The 15,925-nt window shown below is 61.2% G+C and overlaps 1 protein-coding gene and 1 long non-coding RNA gene across 2 annotated transcripts; both read left to right on the forward strand.

Annotated features, from left to right (window-relative positions):
• The first annotated feature begins 2,338 nt into the window (after positions 1 to 2,338).
• Positions 2,339 to 7,701, forward strand: LOC132248852 (uncharacterized). Its single transcript, XR_009460308.1, has 3 exons — positions 2,339 to 2,712; positions 3,936 to 4,031; positions 7,673 to 7,701. It is a non-coding gene; the product is annotated as an uncharacterized LOC132248852 (long non-coding RNA).
• Positions 7,702 to 8,256: 555 nt separating this feature from the next.
• LOC132249513 (E3 ubiquitin-protein ligase TRIM39-like) lies at positions 8,257 to 13,600 on the forward strand. The gene is made up of 3 exons (XM_059724807.1): positions 8,257 to 8,262; positions 12,214 to 12,220; positions 12,326 to 13,600. The coding sequence occupies exons 1-3, from the start codon at positions 8,257 to 8,259 to the stop codon at positions 12,865 to 12,867; spliced, it is 555 nt and encodes a 184-aa protein (XP_059580790.1). The 3' UTR covers positions 12,868 to 13,600.
• Positions 13,601 to 15,925: the final 2,325 nt, after the last annotated feature.

Here is a 15,925-nt window from a genome sequence, read left to right on the forward strand (position 1 = left end):
TCGGCCCCTTCCCCTCCCTCACCAGCGCCCTCGTGGCCTCGAGGATGCTGTTAAAGTCGCCCCAGCAGTCCAGGGCCAGCTGCACCCGGGCCGGAGCGCGCCGGGTGCTTTCCCGCTCCAAGAAGGCCACCAGGTCCTCCCTGGAGACTGCTGCTGGTGCTGGGGCTGGGGCTGGGGGGGTTGCAGGCTCAACGCTGCCTGCTGACCCCCCCGCATCCTCAGCCTGGTCAGGTCCAGTGGGGCCTGGCTGGCTGGCTTCCGCCGCCTCCGCCGCGCCTCCGGCGGAGGCTTCCTCGGCCTCCATCTGGACCTCTCGGTCCGCTTGGCTCTCCGACTCGGCCCGAGGGAGATCTGCAGCCCCTTCGCGGGGGGCCTGGCTGGGGGTGGGGGTGGGGGTGGGGGGGGGGGAACCTGGCCCCTGCTCTTCCTCCCCGTCAGGTGCCGCAGGGGCGGCTTGACTGGGGGCGGGGAGGGCCTCCCCCTCGGGACCCGTGCCGGAGCTCACCGGGGTGAGCCCCAGGGTCTCTTCGCTGAGGGGGGGGAGGGGCGCTGAGCTTGAGGTTGAAGCGGCTAGTGCTGTTTCTGTTTCTGTTGCTGTTGCTGTTGCTGTTGCTGTTGGGGAGGGCCCTACCTCCGCGATGGCAGGCTCAGGGGGCTCCTCCCGCATGGGCTCCTCCTCTCCTTCTCTTTCTCTCTCTCTTTCTCTCTCTCTCTCTCTTTCTGGGGCCTCCTCCACAGGGATTACCCGCACTTTCTCGGGAGGGGGGGGGTCTTCCGGAGCAGCTCTGCTGGCTGGTGAGGGGGCCTTTTGCACGTCGGCCCCCTCCCCCTCCTCGCCTGTGTCCGAGGGGGGGCCCTCCTCTAGGGAGGGATCGAGCTGCTCCGCGGCCTTTCTCTTTTGGGCCCGCCCCGATGGAGGAGGGGGGGGGCCCGCCCGCTCGCCCGCAGGGTGGTCCTCTCTATGGCCCGGAGGCTTGCCCGCGGTGGACGCTTGGCCCCGGGCCGGGGCTGGGGCTGGGGCTGGGGCTGAAGCCGGGACTGGGCCCGGCTCGGGGCCTACCTCCCTCTCCCCGTCTCCTGCTCCCTGCCCCCCGGTGACTGCGGCCGAGGCCGAGGGGGGCTCTGCCGCTGGGGGGCTCCCGCCAGGGCTCCCGCCAGGGCCGGGGGGGCTGGGGGGGCCGGTGGCAGGGCCCCCCCCTCCACTGGCGGGGGCCTGCGGTGGCCGCCGCGCTTGCCCCAAGGGGCATTCTTGGCGGAGGTGCCCTACCCCGCGGCACTTGTAACACCGCAGGTCCCCCACCGTGAAGAAGATGCGGTGCAGGGCCCCCCCAAACATTACCTGGAGGGATCCCTCCGCCCCCAGCTGCGCTCCCGCCGCCGGCTGGATCGTTACCTGCCGGCGGAACGAGCGCACGTGTCGCAGGGTGGGGTCCCGGCACCCCAAACCCAGGGGCAGCACCGGGGAGATTACCTTCCCCAGCGATGATAGTCGGGGCAGGAGGGCCCAATTAGGGAGGTACGGGGGCACCGAACTAAGGACCACCCGGGTCCCTGGCTCCTCTAGGGGCTCCACGGGGACGTACTCCCCGTCCACTGTGAGCCCCCTCTCCACCGCCTTCTGGGCGGCGGCCTCCGTGGCAAGGAAGAATACTCCCTTGCCGTGGAACCTGGAGGCCGCCACAATTTTCGGGGCCCCCACCACCCGCGCTAGGGCCCGCACGTAAGGTTCGAAGGCGGACCCTTCCCGCTCGGGCAGCCAGCATCTCACCCCATTTCTCCGGGTGAGTGCCGGGAAGGGGGCCCCCCCTCCCCCCGGGATCGAAGACGCCCAGGCGGTGGAGGTGCTGGCGCCCGGCCCCCCGCCCGGCCCCGCTGCGCGGCCGGCGGCCGCCTCGGCGTAACTGCGCGCCCCGCCCTTCTCCCGGGGGGGGGGCGCTCCTGCTGCGGGGCCGGCGCTAGGGCCGGGACTCGGGCCGGGGCCTGACTCGGCTGGGTCAGGGTCAGGGGGCGGGCTGCCTTTTGGGTTTGCGGGGCCCTTGCCTTTCCCCGCCCCCCCTTTTGCGGAGGAGGCCCCTGACGAGGAGGAGCCCTTCCCTTTCCCCTTCCCCTTGCCCCCACCCTCCGCTCTAGGGCCGGGGCCGGGGCCGGGGCCGGGGCCAGGGGCAGTGCCGGGGCCGGTGGCCCCGAGACAGGGGTCAGCCATTTCACAAACTTCAACTCCCCCTCCTTGCTTGGGAGGAGGGGGGGGGGGAGGCACCTCCTCCATGCTGCACCGTGCCGGGGAGGACCACGGGGGTAGGGCGGCCGGGACACAGGGTCACACTGGGGAGGGGGGAGGGGGGGGGCACGCTGCTGGCCTGCTCGGCCTTCACAAAACACCGGGAGCGGGGAGTGGAGCACAGGACGCACACAAAATGGGCAGACACCCGGGGGGAGGGCGGGGGAGGGGAACAAAGGCAGCCCAGCCGCCAAGCAATCCCAGCATGGGGCCGTGCTGCACCACGCAGACATCCCCTGAGAGACCTCACTGCTCCTTGGGATTCGTCCCCATAACCCTGCACCTGGGGCTGCACTGCCCACGCTACGCCTCACTCCCAGCCTGCTCCTGGTGCCTGCACACACTCTCCTGGGACGCCTTTGGTGCAAGGTCTGACTGAGTCCAGGTCTACTGCAGCCAGGAGATATAAGAGGTTCAAAGGCCTTGGGAGAACGGTGAGGAAAGATTTGCTCATGGTCCATTGGTAGCTGCTGGGGTGAGAGAGCAGACGCAGGAGTCCCCTGAGGGCCACGGCTGGACACGGCCGGCAGAGCCCTGGGGACAAGCTGCTGGGACAGACAAGGGGCCTGGCTCCCCGGCCGGCATTCGCTCTGTGCCTGCAGCGCTGCAGGGGACAGCGTCTGCGGGCTGCATTGACGGCACTCGAGCACCTCAGTCCTGACTGCGCCCCTGGGGTCGGCCTGCGCCGCCTGGCACGAGGGGTCACACTGAGATTCAGGACAACCGCACACTGGCACAGAGCGCAGCTTTCAGCCTCTGACTGAAGCAGGACTAGCACATTTCCAGTTTCAAAAAAGAGGACACCTGACAGGAAGGAGGAGGTATAATATGATTGCGGGGGGGCAGAGATATGTCTGTGCCCTGCCCCTGCCCCTCACTGCCAAGCCACAGCCACCTAAGCCCTGCAGCTGCCTATCACTCCCAACCCACAGTCCTCTGGCACTGCCTGTGCCCTGAGCTCCTGACCCACCGTCCCCTGCCTCCCCGCCCCGGTGCCCCTCACTCCCGTCCTGCAGCCCCCTGCTCCCCGCAGCCCTGCAAGTGTCTCCTGGAGGGCACGCAGCTCCCCCTGCCCCTCCCCAGCTCCCTCCCTGCCGGAGAAGCCGGTGCCTCCCCTGCCCTGCTGCAGCCCAATGCCGGTGGGGGGGAAACTGCGGTGCTGAGCAGAGCAAAATCCCAAATCCCAGACACTTGGTGATATTAAAAACAAAACACCCAGACAGAGATGGGAGGACCCCAAAAGAGGACGTGTCTGGGAAAACCCAGATGTATTGTAACCCTGGACTGAAGGGACATGGTTTGTCTTTGCTGACCTGCTGGATGAGGAGCCACTTCTCATGAGGGTCCCATGATGCCCTGAGGAAGGGGGGTCACTATATCTCTTGCCTCGGGCTGGCAGAGGTTTCTGCATGCAGGGGTTGTGCTGCTGGGTCTGGTTTATTCCTGCAGTGACCACTCTGCTGCCTCCGGGCAGGGGCAGGGCAGTGGGTGCGTTAGCTGGTCTTTAGCTTGGGCTGCCAGTGTGCTAAGCATCAAGCATGGGGGAGGCCTGTTGGCCTGAAATCCATGAGGAGGGTCCCAGGGAAAGCCACTGCTGCCCCCAGCCCTTGCATTTGCTCACACAGGGCTGCCACGTGAATGCCACTTTCTCCTGCAGGTCCCTATTTCCCATGGGCGGTGGCTCTGGCCGTGATTCTGCCCCTTGTCGTTCTCCTGGGCAGTTTCTGCCTCTGGCGGCAGCACCGTGTGAAAGGTAAGTAAGAAAGGGGGGAGACTGTGTGGAGAGGTGAGCTCCTCGGAGATGGGACAGGACAGGATGGACGGGGCTCCATCCACTGCTCTGAGAGGAGCTCCAAGCACCGGGATGGACTGAAGCTGTGGGAGGTCTCTGAGCAGGCCAGACCTCACATCTGAGCCAGGAAAGGGGCCACGTGGATTCACAGCCCTGGAGCTCGGTGAAGAGCGCACACCGAACACCGCAAGTGCAAAGTGCTGCACCTGGGGAGAAGGCATCACCAACACACCTGGAGGCTGAGGGATGACCTCGGCAGCACAGTGGCAGAAAGGGATCTCGGAGTCATAGCTGACTCCAGTATGAACATGAACCACCGATGTGATGAAGTGATTGGTAGAGCTAACCACACTTTATCATGCATTAGCAGGCGCATGATGAACAGGTCCAGGGAGGTGATGCTCCCCCTCTATGTGGCACTGGCCAGGCTGCGGCTGGAGTACTGCATCCAGTTCTGGGCGCTGCTCTTCAAGAGGGGTGTGGATAACCTTGAGAGGGTCCAGAGCAGAGCCACTCACATGGTTAGGAGCCTGCAGGTAAGGTCTTACAAGGAGAGATTGAGGGACCTGGATCTCTTCAGCCTATGCAAGGGAAGGCTGAGAGGTGATCTTGTGGCCATTTACAAATTCATCGGCGGGGAGGGGGGCAGCAAGAAATAGGAGATGCTCTGTTTGCCACGGCACCCCTTGGAGTAACCAGGAACAACAGCCACAAATACACAGAGCGGGTTTAGGTTGGACATCTGGAAGAAGTTCTTCACGGTTAGGGTAGCCAGAATCTGGAACGGGCTCCCAAGGGAGGTGGTGCTCTCCCCTACCTTGGGGGTCTTTAAGAGGAGACTGGACAAGCACCTAGCTCTTTCCTACATGGGTCAGGGGGTCGGACTCGATGATGTATCGAGGTCCCTTCGGACACTACCAACTATGAAACTATGACACTGCAGCGAGCTGTCCCACCAGATCTGTGCTGCTCAGCTGGAAACATGGATGAGGAGGAAGGATTTCTGTGCTGGGAGCCTATTAATGTGCTTTTCCTGTTGCAGGGAAACACCATTACCATGGAAGTGGTTTTCCTAGTTGCAGGAGAAAACCACTTTCTTGGCAGGAGGTAGTACCCTGATGGATGTAATGCATAGTTAGTCTCCCACTTTGTCTTCCAGTGGGAAGATCTCAGCTATACAAGGACTTTATGGAAATGGGAGACTCCTCCCTCGCTTTCTCCTGTGGCCATACAGCTGAGGGCAAGCAAAACTCAGGAACATCCGAACCCTAATCCTTGGTGTGGGCCTGCACGGAGGATGCCCGTCAAAGGATTTGGAAGTATCTGATGCCCCAGGCAGGGGTGGAGGAAGCTTGCTGGTAGCAAGGCTTCATGTGGTTCTTGGATGACTCATGGATTTGGAATTGATTTGGCTGATTTGATTTGGGACATGAACATTTTTCATTTAAAAAAAAAAAAGTGTTTGTCCCAAATTCAATTCTCTCCTCAAAGCTAGGGCTGCTCGGCCGGAGATCGCCCCACAAGAACGGGCTGCACGGCATGCTGGTGTGCTAGTGTGTCTCGTGCACTGCGGGGGCTTCCTGCTGGTTTGCTCCCTGGTCTCCAGGGAGCATGTGGGTGAGAGCAGGGTCTTAGGGTTGCCAATGGCTGTGACCTGACCCGGTGTCTCCAATTGCGGAAACACAGAAATCGCACTCGGGACGTGCAAGGCCATTCTCACACAGGGCTGGTGCTTGGGCCCAGCTGCTCTAGCTCCAGCTGTGCTGAGCAGTGACTGTCAGGCATGACGATGCCTCCGTGTCCTGCTGGACTGTATCCCAGGGCAGGCCCCCAGGTCCATCCGCACCTCCTTCACTAAGCCCAGGCTGACATGAGCATGTGCCTGACAAAGGCCCCTCTGCCCCATCCCCTCATGGACATGTCTCTTCTACCCTGGTCCCAGGGGCAGCTACTCTCCATTGTCCTCACAATTAGGGGCAGGGACTAGCTGCAAGGCCAAGGGTTGGCCTAGGATGGACCCCACCTGGTATCCAGCCAAGGTCCATGTCTCCCGCTGCTGACCCACTTCACCTTCCTCAGTCCCATCCCAGAAGCTCGAGGTCAGCTCAGTGGATGGACACAGAAAAGAGCAGGAAAGGGATGAGGACAAAGGGACACAAGAGTGGAAGGGCCCACATGGGCCCCTGACTGCAGGGCCTTGTGGCCACAGGCCGTCACACAGCTGATGTTTAGCCAGAAGGGTGCACAACAAAAGCCATCCAGGCCCTGCTCCCCTGCATGCACAAAGACCTCTGACCCCGGGGACAGGTTCCCTTAGTGGGAAAAACCACCAAGCTAGAGAGCGTACAGTCTGGCCCAGAGCAGGAGAGACAACGGCCCACCCAACACCTTGGGCACCTGCAGGGGCAAGAATGTATTGGGTAAAAGATGCCCGATGATCCCAGTAAGTGGAACCAACCAGCCCACAGTCTTGGCCAAGCTGACCTGGGAGATAATTCCCTACTTCAGTACGAGCAGGGAACCAGCCCCCCTGGGCCAGTCTCTCTCCAGTACAGCATCACCTTCAACTACCCCTGCCATAAGGGCAGGAGTCAGAGGGGACCGGGCAGGGGGATGGCTCCTTTGGAAGAGACCTTTAGAGCAGGTCCTGGAGGGGATAGGAAAGAGTGGGCAGTTTGCACCATGCCCTGGAGCAGGTCAGTCCGAGGCAGCAGGGACGTGGTGTGCAGGGAAGCTGATGCACACCTGTCTGTGTCGGCCCATCCCCTTACGTGCGTGTGACAGTAGGCGCGTGTGCACAAGATACTACATCACTGAAGCAATGAGCTAGCGGGACGTAGCTTGTCAGTACGACATAGCATCAGTGGGCACAAACCATGATGCCAACACTGTATCACCATAGTGATGAACTACATTGCCATAGGTTGTCAAAAAATGTAACGGTGCATCTCTGGGACTGCACAGTCCTGGCAGCACTTGATTTAGTACTACATGTCCACAGTCCCAAAAGGATGACAGGAAATAGGTTGCAGCTGAAGCAACCAAGAGCTCTGTCCTGAGCTGAAGGGAGGCCACGGCATCCCTCACAGCACAGGGAGCCCCTCGCTCGCCCCAGGGCCACGGCTGCCCCTGCCCGTCCCAGGGGAACATGTGCTGAACTCTTGTCCAAACACAGAAGAAATATGCTTTCCTCAGTGGTCCCCCACATCCTGATGCAAACCCCTCATGTACTTATAAGCTGCCATCATGTGCCCCCCGAGCCTGCGCTTCTCCAGGCTGAAGAGTCCCCTGGCTCTCAGCCTCTCTTCATAAGGCCTGTTCTCCTGCCCTCTGGTCATGTGCACGGCTCTCCTCTGGACTCTCTCAAGCGTCTCAACGTCCTTCTTGAACTGTGGAGCCCAGAACTGGATGCAGTACTCCAGCTGCAGCCTCACCAAGGCCGAGTGCAGTGGGTTTGGGGACCCAGGTGTGCTGTGGCCAAGGGGACAGTGAGGGACAGCCCCTGCATGTATAGGTACAGTGGAAAGGCCATTGCTTGGCACTCTTCATCACTGTGTCCAGTCTCCATCCGTGTAACATGTCTCTCCTGTTGTTTGTTTCAGAGAGGCGCCGTGCAGACAAAGGTAACTTTTCTTCATGGATTTCCCTACGGAGGGAAGGGGGAGGTCTCATGCTGTGCAGCTGGTGTCCCAGTAGGCCTTCAGGGCTCTCCTTGGAGAAGCTGTGTGTGATGTGTGCTGAGGAGCTCCCCAAGAAAGCTCATCCCCAGCACCCCCAGCCTGCTGCTCTGTCCCCCCCCGTGCAGTGCTGCGTGGGAGCCCCAGGGGCAGGGCTTGTCTCTCCAGGAGCCAGGGGCTAAGGGGCAGGATGCATATGGGGGGAAGGCACAGATTAGAGGGGCTGGATTAGTTGTAGCAGGAGAGAAGGAGGGTGGTGAGAAATTGGGCTGTCAGGATTTAGGGGAGCCTACACCAGCAGAGTTACAGAGAGTTGGCAACCATGGTACTGACTCGTGTCTTTATTTTCTCTCCTCCCCTTTCCTTCCTGGGACCCTTGGCAGAGCTGGGTAAGTTGTGGTTTTGGTTTTTGCAGTGTCTTGTCCACTGACATGTGTCCTGTGGGGTTTGTGCCTGGTTGTGTGACCTCTGGTTTCTGGTTATTTCAGGACTTGCCCGAGCCCGACAATATGCAGGTAAGTGGAGCCAATGCTTCCTCAGAGACTCCTGGTCTTGTCTCCCCAGGGACCTTTGCTTTCTGCTCTGCCCTGACACCCCTCGCAAGCACTACCAGGCAGAGTCACAATGTCCCTGCCTGTGTGCACAGGAGACAGGACGCTCCCCAGAGAAGTTGCTCTGCGGAAATGCTGGGGCCAACCGATTTCAGTGGGGCTGCCCTGGACGGGGCTCTTCAGCCTCCTGCTAATGAGGGGTCGAGCTGCTCCCTGCTGTCACCGAGTGTGGAGGAATCGCCCCTCCAGTCCCCCCTGCTGTGACCAGGCAGCGCTCCCCCCCCACCATGTTTCATATACCACGGAGCTGGGACCTGGGCTGCAGACATGCCTGACCCAGGAGGACCTGCTCTCTTTGTCTCAAGTGTCCCTGCCACTGCAGGCCATGTGACTGGCCATCTCACCTGGCAAGGGCTGATGTCATTGGGAAGCACCGGGCCACAGCCAATGGGGCTGGTGGTGGTGGGATTTTAGTGATGAGGTCACAACAGGTGTATACAAGGGGCCGCATGAGGAAGGGGAAGGGGACATATTTTGGAAACATGGAGCAGGCACGCGGGTTGTGCAGCTCTTTCAGACTCCAGATCCATGTGCGAGCAGCTTACCAGAAACGTGCCCAGGAACGGTGTTCTTGGAGCGTGGCACAAGGCTACCAGGCTGCTTCTGTTTGCTCAGACGTGCTCTTTGGCTACTTCGCTGGCTTGTCCCCCTCCCTGAGCCTCCCCTCCCCACCCAATAAAGCTATCCGCTATAGCAAGCTTTGTGGTACATGGTTGAGATGGAAGGGACCTGCTAAGGTGGGCTCGGCTTTTTACTCCCCCCCTGCCCAGGAGGTGACAGGGGAGTGCTTCAGGCCTATAGAAGCACCCCAGATCCCCAAGGACTACAGGGCCTGTGTATCCCGGGTGGCACAGGGCCCAGACAGAGACCTGAGTCCGGGTGGTGGCAGCATTGCCCCAGGCTTGTGGGTGTGCTGCGGAAAGGGGACGGCCAGGCGTAGGCACCCCAGGGACACACCTGGAGCTTGGTAGTTGGTCGGGTGCAGTGAGGCAGGTGGCTCAGCACAGGAACACCCCCACTGGCCCGCCACACCATCCATGGGCCTCACCACTCCCCCCTCTCTGCTGCTGCAGCGGCAGGTAGTGGGCAGAGGGCCAGGACAGCTGCTTATTGTTAGGGTCACTGGGGTGAGGAACCAGGCTCCAAACCTCGTCCACCAGAAGTGTGAGATCTCCGCCAAGGGAGAGAGGAGCTGCACCCCATCCGGGCCTTTAGTGCCCAGGCAGCAGGGGAGATGGACACGAAGGGAGTGTGGAAGTCAGTGGGATTGGAGAGCTGCAGGGTGAGGGGTGAGGAAGGGGCAAGAGCAGAGCATGGAGGGTGAGCGAAGGGAATCTGGCCTGGGTGATGAGATAGAAAACGACTGATCTGTGGTGCTGGGGTCAGGAGAGAGAAGCCCGGTAGGAGGGCCGTGTTGCTTTGGGGGCTATAGGGCTGAGAGGATGGAGCCACAGTCTGCAGGTGCTGGGCAAGCTCTGGCCCCGGGGCTTGGCTGCAGGCTGGGGAAGGAGGGAGGGAAGGAGGAGATGCTGCAGTCAGGGGCCCTGACAGGCAGGAGCATCAGCTCAGCCCTGCTCCCCTCCTTCCTGGCTGCCTGGGAGGGGCAGCAGAGCCCCCCGAGCCCCCATGGGCCCTGCTCTGCAGGCTGCTCAGTGGACTGGTCTCAGGGGGCTCCTGGCTGCAAGGTGCTGCTCCCAACCATGGCTCCCAGCACAGCCTGAGCACCCACATCCCAGTGCTGCAACAGCGACAGGGCAGGAGCCAGGCTGTGCGGCAGGGAGGGCGGCAGTGGGCTGTCCGGCTGAGGGGTTGCTGGCTGAGGGCTTCTTCTCCCAGGCACGCAGCCAGCACGTCTCTCCCTCCCTGCTGCTTCCTCCTGGTGTCCTTCGCTCTCTTTCCCTGACACCCACGTCCTCTCCCAGCTGCCGCCAGTCTGTGCCCAGCTGCTCCTTTTGCCTTTAGTGCTCAGGGAAACCCCTCTCCTTCTCCCACAGGCAGCTCTTGCTCAGGCCGTGTGTGTTTCCTGGGCTTTGGACGGTGGCTTCTGTTACTCCAGGTTCCTCCCTCCAGGAAGGGGCTCCACTACTTCTTCCCTGAGGCAGCAGGGAGGGCAGAAAGGAGGCCTCAGCCAGGCCTGGGGTTGCCCAGAGAGCTCAGACACACCAGTGCAAGCACCAGCCCCTCCAGGCAGCAAGAGATGCCGACCCAGATGTCTGGGTCCCTGCAGCTGTTCTCCGCCCAGGGGGGTGCAAACCAGCAGTCAGTGCAGGCCTGACCCGCACAGAGCTGAAGCCAAGCAGCCACTTTCACTTGGGCCTGGTACACACGTGCCTGGGTCTGGGAGGGTCAGTCCCATAGATCTTAAATGGCTTTGATAGCCCAGGTCAACTCTGTTGTGTGGGTGACCCCTGGGGCTGTCATGAGTGGAAGAGACTCTCCAGGGAAACCTAGCATGCCTCCCTCCTTACACGGATGCACACACCCAGCCATGCAGAGCTGTCACCATCCCTTGTGGGTCAGATGAGCCCGGAGCCAGAGTGACCGTGGGGAGGGACTGCGCTGGGCCACTCTGTGCCCAGATCGGGGAGTGAGAGCTCGAGCCCGAGCTCTGCGTGGATCCCTCAGCCCTGCTCTGGTCCTGGCTCTGGCAGGTTGTTGAGTGAGCAGGGGATGGAGAGCACACACGTTCCCTGGGGTTGTGGGCCAGTCCCTGCAAGAATTGTATATGTGTGTGTGGGGGGGGGTCTGCCCATGAATGCAGGGGTCTGTGCATTTGGGGACAGACAAGACACTCTGGGAAGAGAGGTTCAGCTGGAGGCATCTTTGTTTTTTTGCCTGGTTTTAAGTGGGAGCAGGGGCCAATTTCCGCCTGCTGTTGCATTTGCTATGCTATGCTATGCAAATGTCACAGCAGATGCGGTGAACAGAGCATAGAGGATATTTTTTTGAAGTGCTCTGAACAGATCCCCGCTCCCAAACTGCTCATCCTCCCATCCTGCCCTTCCATAAGTGCTGGGGGTCCCCTGTTGTTGCCTTGGCCTATCCATGTCCTATCAGAAGCCATTGGGGTTTGTGCTCCTAAGTGTTTCCAAGTGTTTCCCCAGAGCAAGTGTAACTCAGATGTGTTTCAAAACTGCCATCTCTGTGTTCAGCATCTGGCACAATGGAGGCTGGCCTACAGCAGCTGGGCCCCACGGGCATGGGGTTATCCAGTACTCCGGGGACAGAAGGCCCCAGACCCAGCAGTGCCCCAGGGCTGGTCTGCACAGGGCGTCCTTGGCCCAGTGCAGGATCTGCAGCGCGGCCCCCAGAGCAGATGCACAACAGGGGTGAGCTGGGACTTGTGCCTGGTGCCGCTGAGCCCAGAGGGAGGGGCAGTCCCTGGGGAAATGCCTCTCCTCACTCAATGGCCCCAGACTCATGAGCAATGGGCCCTGTTCTCCCGTGCTTAGTGCCCCTCTGCTCCCTGCTGCCTCCCAGCCCGTCCCCCCTGTCCCTCCAGTCTACCTGCCTGCCCCCCTCGCCCCCTTCCCAACAGCGCCTGTGACACCAGTTCATGGGGAAGGCGCTGCCCCTCTTGCCCCATCACCCCCGAGCTGTGCTAGTGGGGCCAGGCAGCTGAGCCTGGGGTGGGGGAGGGGCAGGACAGGGACCTGCTGGTATGACATAATCTCATGCCCCTCCCCCACCTGGGGCCTGCCCTGCACCCACCCCATGGCCCCCGCCCCTCTCTCCTCCCCCCTGTGGGTGCACCACCCGGCCCCCTAGCCCCACTCTGCCCCAGGGATGAAGAGGTCTGGTGGGAACATCCCTCTCTGCCCCGGGGCCATTTCCTGTTCCCCCATTTCCCCTTAGGGCGATGGTAATTTCCCAGCAGGGACTGACCCACGAGTCCTGGGATGCGGTGAATTCTCTGTGATTCTGGGGACCCGCCTGCCCCGGCCCTGACCCGTGACTCTCTCCCCAGGGGACGTGACTCTGGACCCAGACACGGCTCATCCCAACCTCATCCTGTCTGAGGATCGGAAATCTGTACAACACAGAGACACCCGACAGGATCTGCCCGACACCCCCGAGAGATTTGATCCTTGTCCCTGTGTCCTGGGCTCGGAGGGGTTCACAGGCGGGAGGCGCTACTGGGAGGTGGGGGTGGGAGACAAGACAGAGTGGTACATGGGCGTGTGCAGGGAGTCTGTGCGCAGGAAGGGGGATGTCACACTGTCACCTGGCCGTGGATACTGGGTCGTGTGGCTGGAAGATGGAGGACACAAGCCCTGCACCTCCCCCTGGACCCCCCTCCCCGTGCGCGTGCGGCCCAGGCGGGTGGGGGTTTTCCTGGACTACGAGGGGGGCGAGGTCTCATTTTACAACGTGACCGACAGGTCCCATCTCTTCACTTTCACTGACACCTTCTCCGGGACCCTGCGCCCTTTCTTCAGTCCTGGTCTCAATGCTGGGGGCACCAACGCGGCTCCCCTGACCCTGTGCCCGGTCCCAGCCCAGCCCTGAGGGAATCCCGGTCCCTGCCATGACCCGCGGGGGGCACAGACTGTCCCCTCCCCGTGCCCCGACTGCCACCCCTCGGTGTCCCCAGGGTGGGGGGGCAGGCTGTGGGGTCAGGGCTGGGGTCTCCAACACAGGAGCTGCTCCAGCCTGGACCCTGGTGCTGCCCAGGCCCAGGTGTCATCTCCCAATCCCCACATGCAGGGGCGATGCTTAGGGGCTGCACACAGGTGCACGTGCACCCCCTGAGCATTGCAGTGCACTCCCTGCAAAAAGGTGCCGCCGACACTGTTAGCAGTTTCTGCAGGCAGTCCATGATCAGCCCTGGCCACCACCGATGCTGCTGCCGATGCCTGTGGGTCTTCACTCACCCCAGGTCAGCACTCACCACCCCCACCCCCACCCCCGCCCTTGCTGCCAACAGTGCCAACAGCATTTTTGGGAGCTCCCCACTGACCACCACTGGGGTGCAGGAGCCGCCGATGGAGCCGTGCTCTCCCCAGCCACTGGGGGCAGGTGCCATTCATGGCCACATGCATACCACCCCCCTGGGAGGGACTGTCTCCAAACTCTCATCCTTCACTAACATCACTACAGTCACTCTGAGGTTTTTATTTTGTTAATTTGTTTGCCTCTCTCAGCACTGTTTCCCTTCCCCCCTGAACCCATCCTCTCCCCTCCTCTTCTCTCCCCTCCCTCTATTCCCTTTTATATTTAAAATAAATACCTTTGCATTGTACACCTGCTGTCTGCACATCATTTCTTACCCTCTGATGAGTGAGCACTTGCTCCCGAAAGCTGATGCATCTGGGATTCAGTAAGTCTGGTGGTGCTCAAGCTTTCTCGTGTGCAAGTCCAGACCCACACACCATGGGCCTCATGTGGGTCGGACGGCACAAGTGTCCCAGGCCCAGCACACGTCACATTGTGCCTGAGTGCCCGGGGTACAGGGTGCCTGGGGGTGGGGAGCAGCAGGGAGGGGAGATCAGCATCCCTAGCGCTGCTCCTGGCAGTGTAGCCACTAGTATTTTTTCACCTCCTGCCCCTGGGTTTGGTGCCCAGGGCACGTGTCCCAGTCTCCTACTGCACTCTGTTACTGTCTACAGCTCCCAACATCTCCAAAATAACCGCCATCACCGAATCACTGGACCTGTGGGGTTGCATGACTTGGCTCTGCAGGCAAGATCTGGCCCATGGGCCAGGGATTGAGCGCTCCTGAGTCTATAAGGTGCATCTCTATCCTGCTTCTGTCGGACTTCACGCTAACACAGCTAGCTGCCTCTCTCACTACACATCAATAGTTCTCCAATATTTTTAGAGCCAAGATCCCCACTCATTAGACTCAAGGCACCCTCAGAAAATGCCTGCTCTTCCTTTTCACTTGCTTTGCTACTGAAAAATAATATAGCAGTTCTTCTGGTGCAAAGAACTCAGAAAGGCCACAATGGATCAGCCAGTTGCTGCCCCAGGGATTGAGGGGGAAAAAGAAACAGCTCCACATCCTTTTCCCTGTGATGCACCATGGCCAGAGGGACCCAGACAAGTGCCTGTGTCAGCAGGGCCCTATTCAGTGTCACCCCGTCCTCAAAGAGGGGATCAAGGGTTGTGTTTGCTCTTGCTCTGTTTCTCATTTGAGAATCACTGGGGGATACTGGGAGGCATGGGGGTAATGGGGGTCCCTAGGCAGGTACTGTGACCCACTGGGTGATAATGGTAGGTACTGGGGGAGCACTGGAGCTAATGGGAGATCCTGGGAGGGTATTGAGATATCTGGATTCTCTGGGCATCAGGGTTGTCCAGGTGCCCAGTTCCTCTGTGACAGCCCTTCTCCCCCCAGGATGCAGCCGTCCCACTGTGCACTGCTGTCCATGGTGGTAGCTGGCCCAGTGCCCCCCAGCCCCTTGGCCCTGGCAATGGACCCCATGGCAATGCTGGTGCCGGGGACTGAGCTGGGTCTGCGGCTGTCCCAGAGCCAGGAGAGCTGTGACCCCCGAAACATGGTCCTGTTCCCCAGTGCCAGGGCCCTGCCTTGGGCCCTGCAGCCTGTGGCCCACAAGCACAGTCCTGCCCCAGTCCTGGGTTTGGCCCCTGTGGGAGGTGCCTCCAGGACCCGGGATGGCAGGTGGAGGCAGCATAGGGCAGGGCACAGCCTGGGTCTGCAGCAGGGATGCACGTGGCCAGGAGCGAGGCAGGGCCCAGACCTGCTCCTGCCTGGCCCAGCCCTGGGGGTGCGGAGGGGCACCTGGGTGGGCATCCTGTGGGGAAGGGGAGGGTGTGTGTCTCCCAGTATCCCCAGTGCCTCCCAGTATTCTGGCAGACCACTCTAGAGCTGCAATGTGTAGAGACAGAGGCCTGCTGGGTGCTCAGCACGGGACTCACCGAGGGCAGGAGCCGAGGTCTGGGCCCCACACGTGGAAGTGCAGTGGAAATGAGCTACAGCAGAGCGATGCAGCGACACCCTGGTGACAGCCGGCCCAGCACGAGACTTGGACGCTGCGCAGGCTGCTCGGAGGCACTGCGGGATGCTTCGAGACATGGGGTGGGGGGCAATGGTGATAGGGGAACCTAGCAGGACACTGGGACATACTGGGAGTGTGGCAGAAATGCCACCGTCTGTGTCTCTTTCCAGAAACCTGTCCTGGTCAGCTTGGGACCCTGGGGTCGAATCTCTAAGGGAGAGGGATTTTCCTCCCTGCCTACCTGACAAAAGCCTGGTGCCGAGGGTGCGGTCCCTCTGGTCACCTGCGCGGGGGAGGGAAAAGCCCCTGCTCCTCTGACCAGGTGACCAGTGATGCTTTTTATATTGGTTTGCTAGTTGCCAGCACTGCTGGCGTCTACTGGACTGGGCTGCTGCGGTCAGACAGGCGATACAAGGGCCTGGGCCCAGAAGAAGGAGGAGAAGCCGTCTTTCCAGCATGGCCCAAGCATCAGGACACCGGGAGAGAGTCTGATCCATCTGAAACGCTCTCTCTGGAAATCTCCGAGCCGGATCTCTACCGTCTTCTGGATGATACTTGTGAGTGTTTGTAGGAGCGAGTCTGCCGTCCGCCCGTCTTGCTCAGCG

This window comes from Alligator mississippiensis, chromosome 1 (genome assembly GCF_030867095.1).
Source record: "Alligator mississippiensis isolate rAllMis1 chromosome 1, rAllMis1, whole genome shotgun sequence".
In the NCBI taxonomy this organism is placed as follows: domain Eukaryota; kingdom Metazoa; phylum Chordata; order Crocodylia; family Alligatoridae; genus Alligator; species Alligator mississippiensis.